Source organism: Mirounga leonina, unplaced genomic scaffold, assembly GCF_011800145.1.
Source record: "Mirounga leonina isolate KUSES-001 unplaced genomic scaffold, KU_Mleo_1.0 Mir_126, whole genome shotgun sequence".
NCBI lineage: Eukaryota > Metazoa > Chordata > Mammalia > Carnivora > Phocidae > Mirounga > Mirounga leonina.
The window spans coordinates 21,808,621-21,825,195 of record NW_023270314.1 but is presented as its reverse complement, the minus strand read 5'-3'; the positions used below and the strand labels follow the sequence as shown (position 1 = coordinate 21,825,195).

Sequence of the window (16,575 nt, the reverse complement as noted above, 5' to 3'; positions counted from 1 at the left end):
TGTAAGGGTGTCTCCCTCTCTGTACTAGGAAGAGAAGGATGACTTAAATCTCCAGAAACTCTCATCAATGGAGAAGGCAGGGACTTCAATATGCATAACAACCATCCCCTTATTTACTGTGCTTGGCCTGAAACCCCCCCCATAACTGGCTCCCACCCCCAATATCTTCTTTTGTCTTTAGCTGGAGATGGTATTTAAGGCGGTGGCTGAGGCCATTCTAGAGAGTTACTCAGTTGTCCTGAGCTTCTCCCATGTATATAGGAAGTATACTTGTTACTAAACTTCTGTTTGGGGGCGCCTGGGTGGCTCAGTCGGCTAAGCGGCTGCCTTCGGCTCAGGTCATGATCCCAGGATCCTGGGATCGAACCCCGCATCGGGCTCCCCGCTCAGCGGGAAGCCTGCTTCTCCCTCTCCCTCTGCCTGCCACTCTGCCTACTTGTGCTGTCTCTCTATCTCTCTGTCAAATAAATAAATAAAATCTTTTAAAAAAATTAAAAAAAATAAACGTCTATTTGTTTTTCTCCTGTTAATCTGTCTTTTACTATAGCGTGGTCACAGCCAAGAACTTAGAAGGGTAGAGAGGGGTCACCTGGGTGGCTCAGTCAGTTAAGTGTGTGACTCTTGGTTTCGATTTTGGCTCTGGTCATGATCTCAGGGCTCTGGGATCCAGCCCCACACAGGGCTCCACGCTCATGATCGGGGAGTCCGCTTGAGATTCTCTCTCTCCCTCTCCCTCTACTCCTCCCCCCACTCATGCTCTCTCTCTCTTTCTCAAACAAATAAATAAATCTAAAAAAAAAAAAAAAGAAGAAGGGTAGGGGTGCCTGGGTGGCTCAGTTGGTTCACGCTCAGTAGGGAGCCTGCTTCTCCCTCTTCCTCTGCCTGCCGCTCCCCCTGCTTGTGCTCCTTCCCTCTCTCTCTCTCTCTCTGTCAAATTAATTAATCAATTTAAAAACAGAAGGGTAGAGGGAAAATTATTTTCCCCCTCGCATTGCCAACTGTTTCTAGAGCTCAGTTGTGCTGCTTCTCCCCACCCTTCTCCCTTAGCACTGCAGTGATCCTCCAAATCCTCTCCTCAGATGCTCCTGCCCAAGGATTGTCATCAAACCACAACTACGTGCCCTGCCTGCCGCCCCACCAGCACCACGGCCACCAAACACATTAGAAGTCATGGTCACTCCACTCTCCCTCCTCAATCATAGGAACCCCTCAGGCTCTGGGACCCTTCTATTTCAGCCTCTCTCCCATCACATTCTGTCCGCTACCAGATGATAGAAGGCGGCCAAGCACGAACCCTCAAGGCAGACACACGGTATAGTTCAGTAATTCCTCGATGGATGGATGAATGAGAAGAGGACACGCAGGATGTTGCCAACTGATCTAAGACAGTTTGCCTGTTCGGCAACCATCAGTTATCTTGATGCATTTGGGAGATTGTGAGTCCCCAGTTCCACAACCTCACTAACTGGTAGGAGATTATAGCGAAAGCAAGCATTCCAATCATGTAATATTTATTAGCAAGGAAATATAAAAACAGCCATATGAACTTTTTGTGGTTTGGGGGGCAGGTGATCTCATTTAGCTCTCTCACGAAAGGGTCATGATACATGTTCCAATGGCAGGCCCAAATCCTACAGTTGGATAAGGTGACGAGGGTGTCCCGAAGTGGAACCTCATGCAACTGATAGACTCCAAACCTCCAGCATGACTCTGAGATTTTAGGCTGCAAGAGTTGTGGGCCTCTTCAAGCTTCCTAACCAACTGTCTTAACCATCTCTGGAGTGTTGACCCCACTACATGTACTTCATGCGCTAAGAAAACCCCCTAAAGGTGTAGATTAAAGTTTAAACTGTTTATACGTGTGATATTGTGATGTTGTGATTTACAATAAGAAATATATATTTGGTCTTCATCCCCATTTCCGGCAAAGAACTGCTAAAACTACTGGAACGTCCTAAGTGATGAATATCATAAAGGTGTCCTTTGTTATGTTATTGGGGGCTTTGGGGCAACACCTAAGGATGAGGGCTGGAGGTTGAATCAATTGCCAATGGCCAGTGATGTAATCAATCACAACTGTGTCATGAAGCCGCCATAAAAACCCAAGAGGACGGGGTTCCGAGAGTTTTCTGGGTTGATGAACACATGCGGGGTCGGGGAGAGGAGAGTGGTGCACTCAGAGAGAACGTGGAAGCTCCACGTCCCTTTGCCTGTGCCTTGCCCTATGCATCACTTCCATCTGGCTGTTCTGGAGTTGTGTCCTTGTATAATAAACTGGCAATTTAGTAAGTGGACAGGTTTCCTGAGTTCTGTGACCCGCTCTAGCGAATTCATCAAACCTAAGGGGGGAGTCATGGGAACCTCCAGTCTGTAGCCGGTCAGAAGCACAGGGAACAACCCGGACTTGCAGTGGCATCTGAAGTGTGAGGGGCAGTCTTGCAGGACTGAGCCTTTACCCTGTGGAGTCTGATCTAATCTCTGGGGAGATAGGGTAACGGCATTGCTTGTTGGCGTGGCCAAACCACCCTTCCACACACATTACAATTCGTTCAGAACCTCTAAGACTGAAGTCTTTTTTTTATTATTATTAACATATAATGTATTTGTTTCAGGGTACAGGTCTGTGAAGACTGAAATCTTTTTATTTTATTTATTTATTTATTTATTTATTTATTTATTTATTTATTTATTTAAAGATTTTATTTATTTGACAGAGAGAGACACAGCAAGAGAGGGAACACAGCAGGGGGAGTGGGAGAGGGAGAAGCAGGCTTCCCGCGGAGCAGGGAGCCCGATGCGGGGCTCGATCCCAGGACTCCGGGATCATGACCTGAGCCGAAGGCAGACGCTCAATGGCTGAGCCACCCAGGCGCCCCAAGACTGAAATCTTTTTAAAGTTAATCACCATGCAGGGCTCCTGGGTGGCTCAGTTGCCTGACTTTGGCTCAGGTCCTGGTCTCAGGGCCCTGGGATCAAGGCCCTGCCTTCACATCCTGCTCCTCGCTCAGCGGGAGGTCTGCTTCTCCCTCTCCCTCTTCCTCTTGTGTGCACGTGCACGTGTGTGCGCTCTCTCTCTCTCTCAAATAAATAAATAAAATATTTTAAATAAATAAATAAAGTAAAACGCCATGCAATCCCAGTAACACACACACACAAAGCTAAATGGAGAAGGGCCAGAAATTCGGTCAAGGTCTTTTTGGCCAGGTCTCCTTAGGCACCAACCTCTTTACAACAGGAAGAGGAGAGCCAGGATTCCTTGACACATTCTTCAAGTACAAAAACAGGAATGAGGCTTAAAATTTGACTTCATTTTTCCTGGAAGCCCCAGGACTGCAATTTTTGTCGGTCCCACCAGAGAGCAACCTTTCTGCATTTATGCTCCTACTTGGCAAAACACTTGCGTCATCTCAGCACACACGCCCATCTCCCAAGTCTGAGCAGAACCAACTCTTGAAGCTTTCATGACCCAAATAAATTCCCCAGACTCTGCAAAAGTTACCCCACTTTAAAACCCTCTAGATAGATAATTTTGAAAAGCCAACGTGATGACTCACTGAAGAAAGGCTTGAGGCTCGGGTAAGAACGTTCTTTGACCTCTAGCAATAAACCTGACCCAAGGGACACTGAGCTGAGCTTTCTCTCCTCCCCCATCCCCACTGTACAGCTGTGGGTCCAAAGTTGCCCCATGCACGCTCTGGGAAGAGAGAACTTTCACTGGGGTGAAGGACCTGTAGGAAGCCACCTCTGGCTCCATGGTGCGGTCTCTACACTGCATTGGGAGAGCGGAGTGTTGACATTGATTGAATCAGGGCAGTTCAGGGGCATGGCCAGGCTCTGCACCAGGCGAAACAAAGGAATCCAAAGATTTCCCAGGCTGTTCCCTTAGGATACAGAACACCCCTTGGGATCCCTGGGCTATGATAGTTGGCACGTCAGATAAATAAAAGACGCTCACACATCTCATTTCAGCGTCTTACATATTCTGTGGACTGCTAGACCTAGTATGAGTTACATTGTAGAGGAATCTGAAACAAATGCTTTCCCTTTAAAATAACTAAGATGGCCAGTTAACACTGAAGATATCTGCTCCCTTCTTGGTCTCTGCAGTAACTTCCCCATCCATGCCCCATCCTAGCAAGACCAGGTCTTGTTGGCTTGTCCAGAGCCCTGCTACACCGTAAACAGTGTATATGGGTCACCATCTCGTTCCATGTCCTGTTAGAGGACCCCTACTTGACATTTGCAGACAGAGAAATGGTGCAGTTCTATAGATTCATCCTCGTCTGTGGCTGGGTCCTTGCACAGCCCTGCCTCCCACCCCCCGCCCTTCTCTAAGTAGAGTCAGATTCAGGGATTGATGTCTCCTAGGCTCATCCACGAAATACAGACAAGCCATTCAGAATAGGTTTTTCTTTTATCTGAAGCTAGTCTGTGGAAGTCTTTGAGTATTAGAAACCATCTTCCAAATTCATTCATTTATTTTTAAATTACTAAATAAATCTTCCAATACTAATTATATGACTAAGGCACTGTTGGGAAAATCAATATGTGTACAAAATAAAGATGCTTCCATTGATAATATGATACATGTATGTGTGCATATCATGTATGTGTGTATGATGTAGCTGGAAGAGTTAAGGAAGAGAACACCCCCACCCCGCCCGCCGGCAACCAAACCAATACAACATTCTAGGTCATGTGTGAAAATCCTTTATTGTTGAGGAGTAGAAAGAGGCGTCTTATTTTTAACGGAGGACACTCCAGAAACCCCAGGGGAATCTATAGTCAATGCCCAAGGGGACTGAGGATGCTCACTCTGCGGTTTCTACATCACGGTGGAGTAGAGGGATGGGGAAGGAGTCAAAGTACAAGAGTGTTACAAGGATGGGGGAAAGAAAGGGGAATGGGAGCACATGCAGCTGGGGGTTGAGAGGGGGTGACAGGTGTCTTCACGATGCAGCCCAGGGATCCAGAAGTAGAGTGCTGAGGACCAAAAAAAAAAAAAAAAAAGAAATCACATCTTCTGTCTCGTAAAACTCCCACCAACCACCGGCTGCGGAAGCAGGGCTGTGTGTGTGTGTGTGTGTGTGTGTGTGTCGGGGGTGGGTATGTAAGGGAGGAAGAAAGAGAATAGAAGTCTTAGCCCTCAGCTTTCTGTGTAGCCTTTGAACTAGAGGACTGAACCCTTCTAGCTGCAGGAGAGTGCCCCTTCCTGGTTGCATGTTTACCATGCTACTTAGAGACACTCATAGGCAAGGTCTGTAGTCCATGTAGGAGGATGTAGTGGCAGGGTTCCTATCATCCTTGCATCCCCATGAGTCAGGCACACACATAGCCCCATTCAATGAGTCCTGATGCTGATGCTCCCCCAGGCTCACCCATGCCCTCCTCCTCTTTCCGGAAACCTCCCAGAGGAAGCGCAGGCCCAGGGATCACTTCCTTTGTTAGCAGATTCACATGAATGAAATAAGATGACCCAATGATCTGTGTTGATCCATCTCATCTAATCTCCTTTAAATGCCAGCCCCCAGGGACTTTATGTGCTGTTCTCCCTGGCACCTAACAGGTTGAGAATGCTCCATCAGTGGTGAGATTACGAAGGCTGCAATTATGCGACTGGCCCCTCTGAAAGAGCCTGGCTTCACCAGCGAGCATTAAAAGTAGATTTCCACAATGCACTTGTTTCCACCATTTGTATAAAATACTATGGCAAAATTGCACTGTAATTATCTTTATGGCCGATGCATAACGCTGGGGGAGAGTATGTCATCCAGATAGAGCTGCCCGTATAATTATCTGGCGGTCAGCAGGACTGAAATAACCATCTAATGAGAGCAAAATGATACGGAAAGTACCCTGTAATCAGCGAGTTACGGTTATTACGGCTCTTTGTGCCCTCTCACCCAACACTGAATAGGGGGCTAGACCTAGTCTCCAGGCCCAGGGAGCCATGCACAGGCGGCTTCATCGAGAGCCATGGAGAACTCTTGCTCCTTTGGTCTCCCCTGAGACCAATGACTGTGGGTAACAGGGACACAGGGAGAGGGGCGGGAGTCTCTCCCTGATAACATAGGCTTCCCAACCCCTCTCTTTTTCTCCCCCCACACCGTCTTTCTTCAGAAGCTAATGCAAAGAAAGCCATCCATTGGGCTGCTATTGCCGTGTGGGGGAAGATGCGGTTGAGATGGAAGTTTCCATGTTTTGACTAGACGCTTCCCTGGGGACTCTCATACCCACATACCAAGTGATAGATCTGTCAGCCCACTCAAGCCCGGGGTCCAGCCCAGACAGCTCTAAAGCAGACAGACCAGAGCCAGCCAGGGGGAACACTGGGACATGACCCACACCTCCCAGACCACAATAATCATAACACAGCCAACACACAGCTCTATACTATGTGCCAGGCACTGTTCCAAACACTACCTATGCTCCATCCTCAAAACCACAACCCTGCAAAATAATATTATCACCCCCATTTTTCAGATGAGGAAACTGAGGCACGGAAGGGTTATGTAACTTGGCCAAGGGGACACAGCCAGTGAGCTGCAGATCCAGGATTCAAACTCGGGCTATGCTCTTAGCCATTACGCTACCCAGAGCAACTAAGATAATGGTTTCTACTTACTCCCCATTAAATTTCAGAGTCCCTTGCGTTTCTTCCTAAATCACCCTTGTGAAGAATTACACACTAGACCCAGTCACCTGAGATTCTGAATGATCTGAGTGGTTTTTGCCTACCTAGGAGGCAGAACACTTCACCTGAGTTGGATGTGGTGCCTGCAACTATCAGATGATGGTGCCTCCATCTTGTATACAGATAATGAGAGAATGGAACCCGAATGACAGAAGTTGACCATCAGAGAAGCCATAGGGGAAACCCCTCATTCCCCATGTCCCACCACCCACGCCTGCTCAAGAGTCAGCCAGGGTCCATGATACTGGGGAAAGAGAATGGAAAGTGGGGCACGTGTGCGTGCATGTGCACGCATGTGTGCACATGTTCTTGCAGACAAGTGTGCACCTCTGAGTGATGGTGTGTTTGACCAACAGTGTGCTGGGCACTGACAGTGCATTTTAGGGCAAATTTATGAGTATTAATGCCTGTAGCATCAGAGGAAATGCCTCTCTGGCAACCCCCCCCAACACACACACACAGAGTCCCCTCTCCTCTTGCTAACCAACAATCCTTACCTCATTCCACACTGGGGGGATACTTGAGGGTGCCAAAGCTGGGGACATTCTCTTGGTTTACATCAATAGAAGTGTCTGGGGTAAAGTAAACAGGGTAGTTAGGAGGGATTTTTCTGAATGTGACCTTCACCCTGACCCAACAGCAAAGCGCTAGCCATTAAGGGCAGCGTTGGAAGACAGAGTTGGGAAGAAGAGGCACAGTGTGTTTGGGAGATGGGGAGGAAGGACAGCCCCCCCAACTCCTTCCCAGCTACAGCAGGACTATCTTATAAAGGTTTCCCCATTATGTTCCCAGGGAGAGCTGGACTGTGGATCCAACCTGACTGGGTAGAAGGGCCGAGGAACCCTCACTATAGCTAAGAGAAGTCCTGCCTTTCCCTCTGGTGACAAATAGGAGGCCCTTGACTTCTGCCATATCTTTGCTAGCAGCCTAAACCCTCCCACTGTACCTCCACACACTCCTACCTGGCTGGATATACCTCTTGCCCATAAGCCCCACAAAGAAGTCATGCATGTCACCTGTAGAAAAAAGACCAACATTGCCAACAGTGATCATGGGGGTAGGTGGGGGGATGGGGATGCATTCCCCCAGACATGTGTCAAGACTTCTGAATTTGGGTTTCTGGTCTTTGGTTCTTTATCAAAGCCACAGCTTGACTCCCCAGTTAACAGGTTGTCCCCTAAGCCCACACTCTCTGCCCACCTCTCCCTCCTCCACATTTCAAGAATTCTCTGCCCCCACAGGTGCCTGGCTTAGAATCTTCACAGCCACCAAGAGATTCTCTTGTTCCCAATGACCAGCTGATGGAGGGAGAGTCCATCGCGCTCCTCACACCTGTTTCCTCCTGGTTCCCAGTGACCCCTCACGCCCAGGAAAGTCTGGTTGAGGAGTTACAGCTGGCATATTGTTTGGGCCAGCTGAGATGAGGCCAGCCAGAATAGTCACTGAGACCCATGCCCATGGAGCTGTAGCATGCGGTCAGCAGAGACAGGGAGGGAGAAGACGCTACTCACGTTTCTGGGGAAGTGGCGATTCCTTAGGATCTGTGAAAACAAGAACAGTGTGTCAGTGGGGAATGGAATCTGGAAAGTGACAGTCAGAGGGGGTTCAGAGCACAACCCTCAATTATTCACCAAGCCATCTCCAGTCTCCATCCCACCCGAAGGCTCCTCCCAAGCCTATTTAATCATCAGAATCCTGGCCCCCACCCCCTCTCCCCAGGGCTGCTTCCTACCCATGCTAGCCTTGCTCAACATTTTGAGCAATCCATCCAGAGAGACGGAGCGGCCATCATAGAGTTTCCGGAGCAAGGACGAGGGCAACTGGTAGAGGTCCAAGTCCTTCTAAGGGACAGAAACAAAGAGGGCTGAGGCAGGAGGTTCAAACCTAATCCACTCACCCCTCCCCACAAAGGACAGCCTCTTCTTGAGCCCATCATAGCTGAACCTGACATCCTGTATCTTTTGGAATTTCTTCTGGTTTATACTGGAAGAGAAATGGGCTCTCAAAGTGTGGTCCACAGATCAGGAGCATCACTGCTGGAGACTTGTTAGAAATACAGTATCTCGGTATTTAGGAGGGCACATTCTGCATGGAGCACTGGGTGTTGTGCACAAACAATGAATCATGGAACACTTCATCTAAAACTAATGTTGTAATGTAAGGGGATTAACATAAGAATAAAAAAATTAAAAAAAAAAAAAAGAAATACAGTATCTCACTCTCAGTCCTACCCCAGACCTACTGAGACAACCTGCATTGTAACCAGGCCCCCAGGTGATTGGTATACATGGCAAGATTTGAGAAGTCCTGGAAAAGGGAGCACCTTGGGCATCCCTGGAGGCAGACCAACTGTCCTGGTTGGCCTGGGACTGAGTGCTTTCCTGGGATGTGGGGTTTTCAGTGCTTAAGCTGGTGGTCCTGGGAACACTGGGACAGTTGGTCACTATATCTCCCAAGCTCAAAGGGGACTGTCTCTCGGGGCTCTCTCCTAACTACTGCCACCTCTCAGTGAGAAGGGCCATTGGTTCTGTTCTCCTTGGCACATCAGGAAGCAGCTTGCCCCAAGATATGGTTGCCCCACTAGGTGAGTGAGCCATGAATTCCAAGAAAGGCCCATCACTCAGAGCAGGTGTCCTCTGTGTGATGGAGTCACACACAGGCCTCAGTCCTCGGAATGGCTGTAGGTAGGCAGCCAGTGCTCAGTGGCAATCCTGAAATCCCCCTACTCTGCTCCATGTTTGTGGTGGATGTTTCTCTCCCTATGGTTCCCACCACCTTTCTTTTCTTCTCCATAGGTTTCTGCCTCTGGTTGTCTCTCCCTCTCTCCTTTCTGTACTGAATTTGGAATTTCTGGAAGACTGTGTGTTCAGAATGACTCCTCTTCTCCCCCACAAATGAACCCCATTCTGGACCCGCTGCCAGGCAGGGGCCCTTCATTGCCTTGGTGATTTTTTTTTTAGCAACTTGGGCACAGCTGAGTGTTGGTGGGCACACACCACACAGCCAGTTAATTGCAGGAGCAGAGAGACAATGACAATGATCATGTTTGGAGAGTCTCACCTTGAGTCTCAGCGGCGCCTCTCTCTCTCGACAAGCCCAGATGTCCTTGGGCTGCTGAGCACACACAGAGCACATTCACATGGGATGCACCCCTGCACATACCAACCCGGTTGCCTAGGCACACATATATCCTACCCTCGCCTCACCCTAATTTCCCTCTTCCTCACAGACCATCGGGGAGAAGGGATGGGATGGCAATCTCTCCCTTTCATTGACCAAGAGGTAAAGGTCTTGAAGCAAGCTTATCTTAGAAAAATTTTTCCAGATATTCTGACTATCTCCAGCTGGAACTTTTGGCTCCAAACATAGTGTCCAGCCCATATGCGGCACTCCTTGTGTATTTTTTTGTATTTTTTAAAGGATTTTATTTTTAAGTAATATCTATACCCAATGTGGGGCTCGAACTCACAACCCCGAGATCAACGAGTCTCATGCACTACCGTCTGAGTCAGCTGGGCACCCCGATTTTTTCTATTTTTTTTTAAGATTTTTTTAATTTATTTGACAGTGAGAGACACAGAGAGAGAGGGAACACAAGCAGGGGGAGTGGGAGAGGGAGAAGCAGGCTTCCCGCTGAGCAGGGAGCCTGATGCGGGGGCTCGATCCCAGGACGCTGGGATCATGACCTGAGCCGAAGGCAGACGCTTAACCGACTGAGCCACCCAGGCACCCCTTTTTGTATTTTTTTTAAAGATTTTATTTATTTATTTGTCAGAGAGAGAGAGAGCACACGCAGAGGGAGAAGCAGGCTCCCCGCTGCACAAGGAGCCCATGTGGGCCTCGATTCAGATCATGACCTGAGCTGAAGGCAGACGCTTAATCAACTCAGCCCCCCAGGCGTACCTATTTTTCCTATTTTTGAAGAGATTCTGGTCTTTTGGATCTGGTGCAACGGCCACCACCTGCAAGACTGGTAGCCTATCGTGCCTTGGGACACATATGGATGAAGATTGATTTCTCTCTTTGTCCTGCACACGGCTTCCTAGGCAGCCACTTTTCCCAAATTGTTCAAATATTCTACCCACCTCCTGTAATGAGATGCTAAACTGATCTGAGCTGGAGAGGAGTTAGACTTCACACACTGAATTTGTAATAAGTTCCATCTATAATCATCTTAAAAGCATGTGTACCAATGTAATTGCTGTCATTTCAAAACCCTGAAAAGACTTCCTCCCTGCTCTCCCCCTGTACCCCATCACTGACAACTCCTGTTCCTTTTCTTAGAGAAAGTTTGGAAATCTGAGCTCAGTCTGTGTTGTGGGGATTTTGCCCCCTATCCTGAGTAAGCAGAGGCTAAAGTGGGGGCAAGAGAAAGGAAAGAAAGGATTGGGGTCTTAGGAGAACCTGATGTTACTGGGGGTGGATGAGCAGGGGATAAGGGAATTTATTTGAATTTTGAAAACAAAATAATATACATAACTGATAGGTAAAATAGCATACAAATGACCATTTGGGAGAGAATTTCCGACTGCATATCATCCCATCCAGGGAGTGGAGAGGATCTGCCCCCTAGAAACTGAGCAGGACCACCCTAGCTTACCCCTCCAGGATCCAACCCCCCAAGTCACCGGTCAATCAACCAACTGCACAACATACTAGTAGGGCACTTTTTAGGTACAGGGTTATCAAAGACACACGGAGGCACTGAGACACTTACAGACATGCCTAGAGACAGTGAGAACATGAGACCACCAGAGAGGCAGGGAAACCCACGCTCTGACGGATCACCCAGCTAACTCCCAGTGTGCCTGTCCCACCTTCCTCTCAACTGCTGTGGAACAGGCAGAGTGTCAGCTCTCGTGATGTCGCCCAGTGCCCCGCCAGGGTGGGCTCAGCTAGACGGGGTGCCTTACCTTGTTGTGGCCCCCACCAGGCACCACCTGCTCCTGTGAGTCCTCCCAGACAGCCCCAAAACTGTAAGCCAGGCTGATGGCCAGAATGGCTGCAAATAGCAGGGCCTTCCGCATGGTGCCTAGGAGGGCAGAGCGACAGACAGAAACCAGGGGAGAAGGATACAACACACGTGCAGATGCAGGAGACATTCTGTGACCCGCATCCTGTCTTGACCCTGCTTCCCCAGCCCCCAACTCTCCCATCTAAGCGCTGGTCCGGGGAGAGTATCTCTGGGCAGGACGGCCAGTCCTTGGGCTCAGCGTCCCTGCTCCCCCATCACACATCTCCCCACACTGAGCACCTGGCAATGAGCCATGTGGCAATAGCACCAGACTAGTCCCCACAAGAGGATGATAGATTCGTAGGACACGCACAGGTCTGCCTTCTTAGTCAGCTTAAGGAGGGATCCTGGATTCTAGTTTCCAGCACTAGATAACCCAAGACTTAGGCAAAACTTTCTAGTATTGGAAGAATCAGTCTGAACCCACGGGCTCCAAACATTACTGGTTCTCAACCCCTAAGAGCACTTTCTGCTTCCCTTCCCCGTACCCTGCTCCGAGATCAAAAGCTGCCACCTCTATTCCCTCCTGTCCCTTATTCCCTCCTAACTCTGGCCTCGGTCCTTTGGTGCCAGCTCCAGTCCATCCAACATTCTCCCACTCGTGCCTACCTGTGGAGCAGCCTTGAGCCTAGGGCAGATGGTCTAACAGGATCAGGGAGCTGGCTGGGAGCACTGCCCACTCCCCCACCACACACACACACACACACACACACACACACACACACGTGCGCTGGTGGTGCTGCTGCCTCCGTGGAGAGAGAGACAGGGAGTGGAGGGGATCTGAGGATGTGGCAGGAACTCCTGGGCAGCTCCCAGATAAAGGCTCTGGGAGGGTCTGGGGGGCTGGGGGAGGGGCTGCGAATCACCAATCCCAGGGTGGCTGGAGGGGAGGGGGGAGGCTGGTGAAGAAAAAGGAGGATATAGGCTGCAGGCGTGCTTGCGTGCGCGCGTGCGCACGCACACACACACACACACACACACACCACAAACCTGCAGTATGTTATCCAGCAGCCCACTTCTCAACAGCCCCTGAGCTGGGCACACTAAGGAATGATGTTGTGTATGTTTTGTACCAAAATGTCCATGCTGGATCTAGCTCAGTAGGTGTGGTCTCTGAGTCTCCTTCTCATTGTTCACACACCAGCTCCTTGCCCTTTAAACCTTCAGACTCAACTGCCAGGACAGAAGCATTTCAGGCAGGTGCTTCTCTGGCCCTCCCACACCCCCGGAGACAACTAGACTCAGGCCCCTGAGCAGTGGGAGGTGAGTCTGGCATCCCTTGCCGTCCTCATTTCTCCCTCTGTCCTCCTTCTAGCTGCAGCTGACCCATCACCTTGGTCCTCAGACCCAGTGAAGGTCAGCACTTCTCCCCTGCTATTAATGCAGAAACTTCCAGGGTCTGCCTCCCTCCACCCCTTCGCCAGTGCTATTGCCTCTCCCCCGCCCCCCGCCACTCCCTCTTAACCCCTGAATCAGCCTGATATAGTTGCATTCTTCCAGAGTTCTAACTTCTATCCCTCCTGCTAGAATCTCGGGAAGGAGCAACAGAACACGGTGGCCGAGCTGTCACCCCCCAATCCTCTCCCTGGCCCGGTCCAGCCCAGCATTGATCTCTTAATTGCTTCTTTTTTCTCACAGTTACATGTTTTCCCCTCTCTAATCGGCTTCCCTGCAGCCAGGCATCTTCTCCCAAGCCTCTCCTTCATTCCCCACTCTATTGAAGGAGCTCATGCTGCTCACGTCATATCCAAGGTGGAGCCCCAGGGGAGGGGCAGAGTCAGAGTTGGGATGGAAGGAGAACGGGAGACAGAAGATGCTGCTCAGGGAATGGGGCGGGGGGGTGTGGGGTGGCCGGTGGAGTGAAAGCAGCTTCAGAGCCATTTGTCACTCTTAGCATTTCCTATTTTTCAGGGGAGGAAACTGAGGCTCAAAAAGTTCAGTCCTGGGGCACCTGACTGGCTCAGTCGGGAGAACATGTGACTCTTGATCTCGGGGCCGTGAGTTTGAGCTCCACATTGGGCGTAGAGATTACTTAAAAATAAAAAAATCTAAAAAAAAAAAGTTCGGGGCGCCTGGGTGGCTCAGTCGTTAAGCGTCTGCCTTCGGCTTAGGTCACGATCCCAGAGTCCTGGGATCGAGCCCTGCATCGGGCTCCCTGCTCAGCGGGAGGCCTGCTTCTCCCTCTCCCACTCCCCCTGCTTGTGTTCCCTCTCTCGCTGTGTCTCTCTCTGTCAAATAAATAAATAAAATCTTAAAAAAAAAAATTAAAAAAAAAAAAAGTTCAATCCTGTGCTCCACGACATACAGCTACTGAAGAAGAGCCACAAATTCAGGGTTGGTTGTTTTTTTTTCACTCCAAACCCCCCCTTCGTTTTACTGCACTGGTACGAACTTTGACGGGTGAGGGAGCAGTTAACTCTCCCAGAGCGAGTGGTGGTCCCCTCTCTGAGACACCCGGAGGTTTGGGACCTTGCACTCTTCTCCATCTGGGGTTGTGAGGAGAACCACAGCCGTTGTGTATTTACTACAAAGACTCCCGCTCACCAACGCCTTCCCCAGTCACCCTACTTAAAATGACCACACTTTCACACTCCATATCCCCCTTCTGTTTCTTCTCTTCATCGTTTATTACATCCCATACACTAAATGTTTCACTTATAGCCTGTCTACCCCACCCCCCCACCAGAATGTCCGCATTACAGTGGCAAGGACTTTTGTCTGTTTTGTTTACTATTGGATCCCTAGCTCTATAGTGTTTGGCATATAACAGGTGCTCAATAAAAATTTATTTATACAACAAAAAAGGAAGCCTGAGGCTTCCTTCTTGCATTGCAGCCCACAGTGTGGCTCCTCCATAGAGCCTCTCAAGTGCTGCTAGGGTCCTGAAATGCTTGTCTCCCACTCCACACTGCCAACACCCCACCCACCCTGGGACTTGCGCTGTACTGAGAGGAGTCACTCTGCCTGCACATGGCCCCACGTTCACCCTTGAGTGAGGGCAGCAGCTGGGTCTCAAGGCCCCTTTATTACATGAGAGGCTAGTGGGGCCTCATTTAAAGCCTCCCATTATCCAGGTAATTACAGCGCTGTATGGGCCAACTATGGGCCAGGACCCAGGGTTAGGAGCCTTTGGTGGGATGAGGGGTAGAAGCTGGAGCCTATTTACATGTAAATGGCATGGCAGGTTCATGCCTTTGAGAAGCTCAGGCGCTGATCCTAATTGGATGCAGCCATCTCTTACCTCTTCACTTCCCCCTACCAGTCTGGAGAAGGAAATCCAGGCTAGGCAGGCTGGAGGGAACCAGGGTGGTGGCTTGGTGGGGGGCGGGGGGGGGGGGAGCAGGAAAAGGAGTGTTAGACCGAGGGCTCAGGACTAAAGCCTCCTGGGTCCCATCTCCGAGGCAGCCTCTCTCCACAGCCCCCACCCCTCCATCCCTGCCTCCGTGCCCTGGCACCAGGGAAGCAGGGCTTCAGCAAAGGTCCACCATGAATAATGTCCTTTGATGATGCAGTATCTCACAGAGGATGGCAGGAGCCAAGGATGGGGGGAGCAAGGGCATGACAGGGAGAACTGATCACCCCTTGATCTCTGGGACTAGCAGAGACTTGAAAGAGCTAATGCTAAACTAAGCCAGGGAAGTGAGGAAGGAGGGAGGCTTTGAAGGGTTGGGGCAGGCCGGGCTTCATCTTGCCCACACGCCGTGTGCAAATGGCATGTGAAGTGCGTGTTGCAGCTCCGGAGCGCCTAGGTGGTTTTCCCTTTGACACTTTCCGTTTGAGCCACATCCTGGACAGCCATCACTGGCCTAGAGGAGCGGGGTCCCTAGCAGGTCCTCCCTCTGGAGCTCCCTCTCTTTGTTGCTGGGGTGGGCTGGGGATGAGGCCAGGAAAATGTGTGTTGAGTTGAGAGGAGATGGCGTTTGTCGGCCGTTCCTGGGGCTGACGAGCGTGTGTTGTGCGTGCGAGATGACCCACATATGTCTACCACATGCACGACTAGGGTGCAACACGGCGACTTCGCCAACCTCCTGGAGAGGTGCTGTGGGTCTGGGGGGGAGAGGCCAGGCTGTAAAGGACCCGGGGCGGAGACACCAGGAAAGGATGGGAGGGTGGCCGCTTCTGCATCCTGCACAGTCCTGCAGCCAGGCGACAGCTGGGAGCCGGTCCCCAGCAAGGAGCTGGAGGAGCCCCCAGTAAACTGCAGAGCAAATGGGCTGGGCCAGGAAGGCCGGCTTGAGCTGCTGTGAGCTGAGGCATAGAATGGCTCCTCATGGGGACTAGGGGCCTCCAGGCCGGCTTGTGCCCCTCAAAGAAACCACCCAGACTTCAAGAATGCTGGGCTGGCCGCGCAGGGAGGCAGCAGAACCGCAGCTTCTCCCGCCCCGATGGAGCCAATTCAAGCCCTATAGCACAGGTGGGGCAACAGAGCCCCCAGAGGCTTCGGGGGCCTGAAAACGCACACTCCTGGGCCCCAGAAGAGAAGAGAGGCAGAGTTGGAAACACAGGAGGGAGGGATGGGAGAGTAAGGGAGAGGAACCTCACCCTTCCTCAGACCAGCAGCAGTCCACATGACTGCTGGAGGGAGGACAGGAGGGGGACAGGGACTCCAGCCCTCCCCCCCGCTCCCCTCCCCAGTCCAGAGAGCTGACAGTGCCTTCAGCCCTGGGGAAGGAAAGCAGGATGGGGAACAGCAGCTGCATATTCTCCTGAAATTGCTTCTGAAAATGACCAGACACTTCACTGGGAAAGTGACGACAATTTGGGCCCTGGGAGCAGGAGATGAGGCGGAGAGCGGGGGCGGTCAGGCTCTGGTAACCAACCCCCCTGGCCAGACAGGATCTCCTCGGCCTGATTCTGAGAAGTCAAG

The 16,575-nt window shown here is 50.7% G+C and overlaps 1 protein-coding gene across 1 annotated transcript; it reads right to left on the bottom strand.

Annotated features, from left to right (window-relative positions):
• Positions 1-4,744: 4,744 nt before the first annotated feature.
• Positions 4,745-12,455, bottom strand: TAC3 (tachykinin precursor 3). Its single transcript, XM_035002336.1, has 7 exons — positions 12,318-12,455; positions 11,608-11,726; positions 8,427-8,535; positions 8,206-8,235; positions 7,657-7,710; positions 7,192-7,266; positions 4,745-4,983 (listed from the first exon to the last, which is right to left on the bottom strand). The coding sequence occupies exons 2-6, from the start codon at positions 11,719-11,721 to the stop codon at positions 7,193-7,195; spliced, it is 381 nt and encodes a 126-aa protein (XP_034858227.1). The 5' UTR covers positions 11,722-11,726; positions 12,318-12,455; the 3' UTR covers positions 4,745-4,983; position 7,192.
• Between the last annotated feature and the right edge of the window lie 4,120 nt (positions 12,456-16,575).

Excerpts from the sequence above, each read along its gene's own strand:
- TAC3 (XM_035002336.1), bottom strand. The coding sequence starts at position 11,721 with ATGCGGAAGGCCCTGCTATTTGCAGCCATTCTGGCCATCAGCCTGGCT. Across the intron at positions 8,536-11,607 it reads CTGGTGGGGGCCACAACAAG|AAGGACTTGGACCTCTACCA; the intron begins GTAAGGCACCCC and ends TCTGTCCCTTAG. Across the intron at positions 7,711-8,205 it reads ATCGCCACTTCCCCAGAAAC|GTGACATGCATGACTTCTTT; the intron begins GTGAGTAGCGTC and ends TTTTTTCTACAG.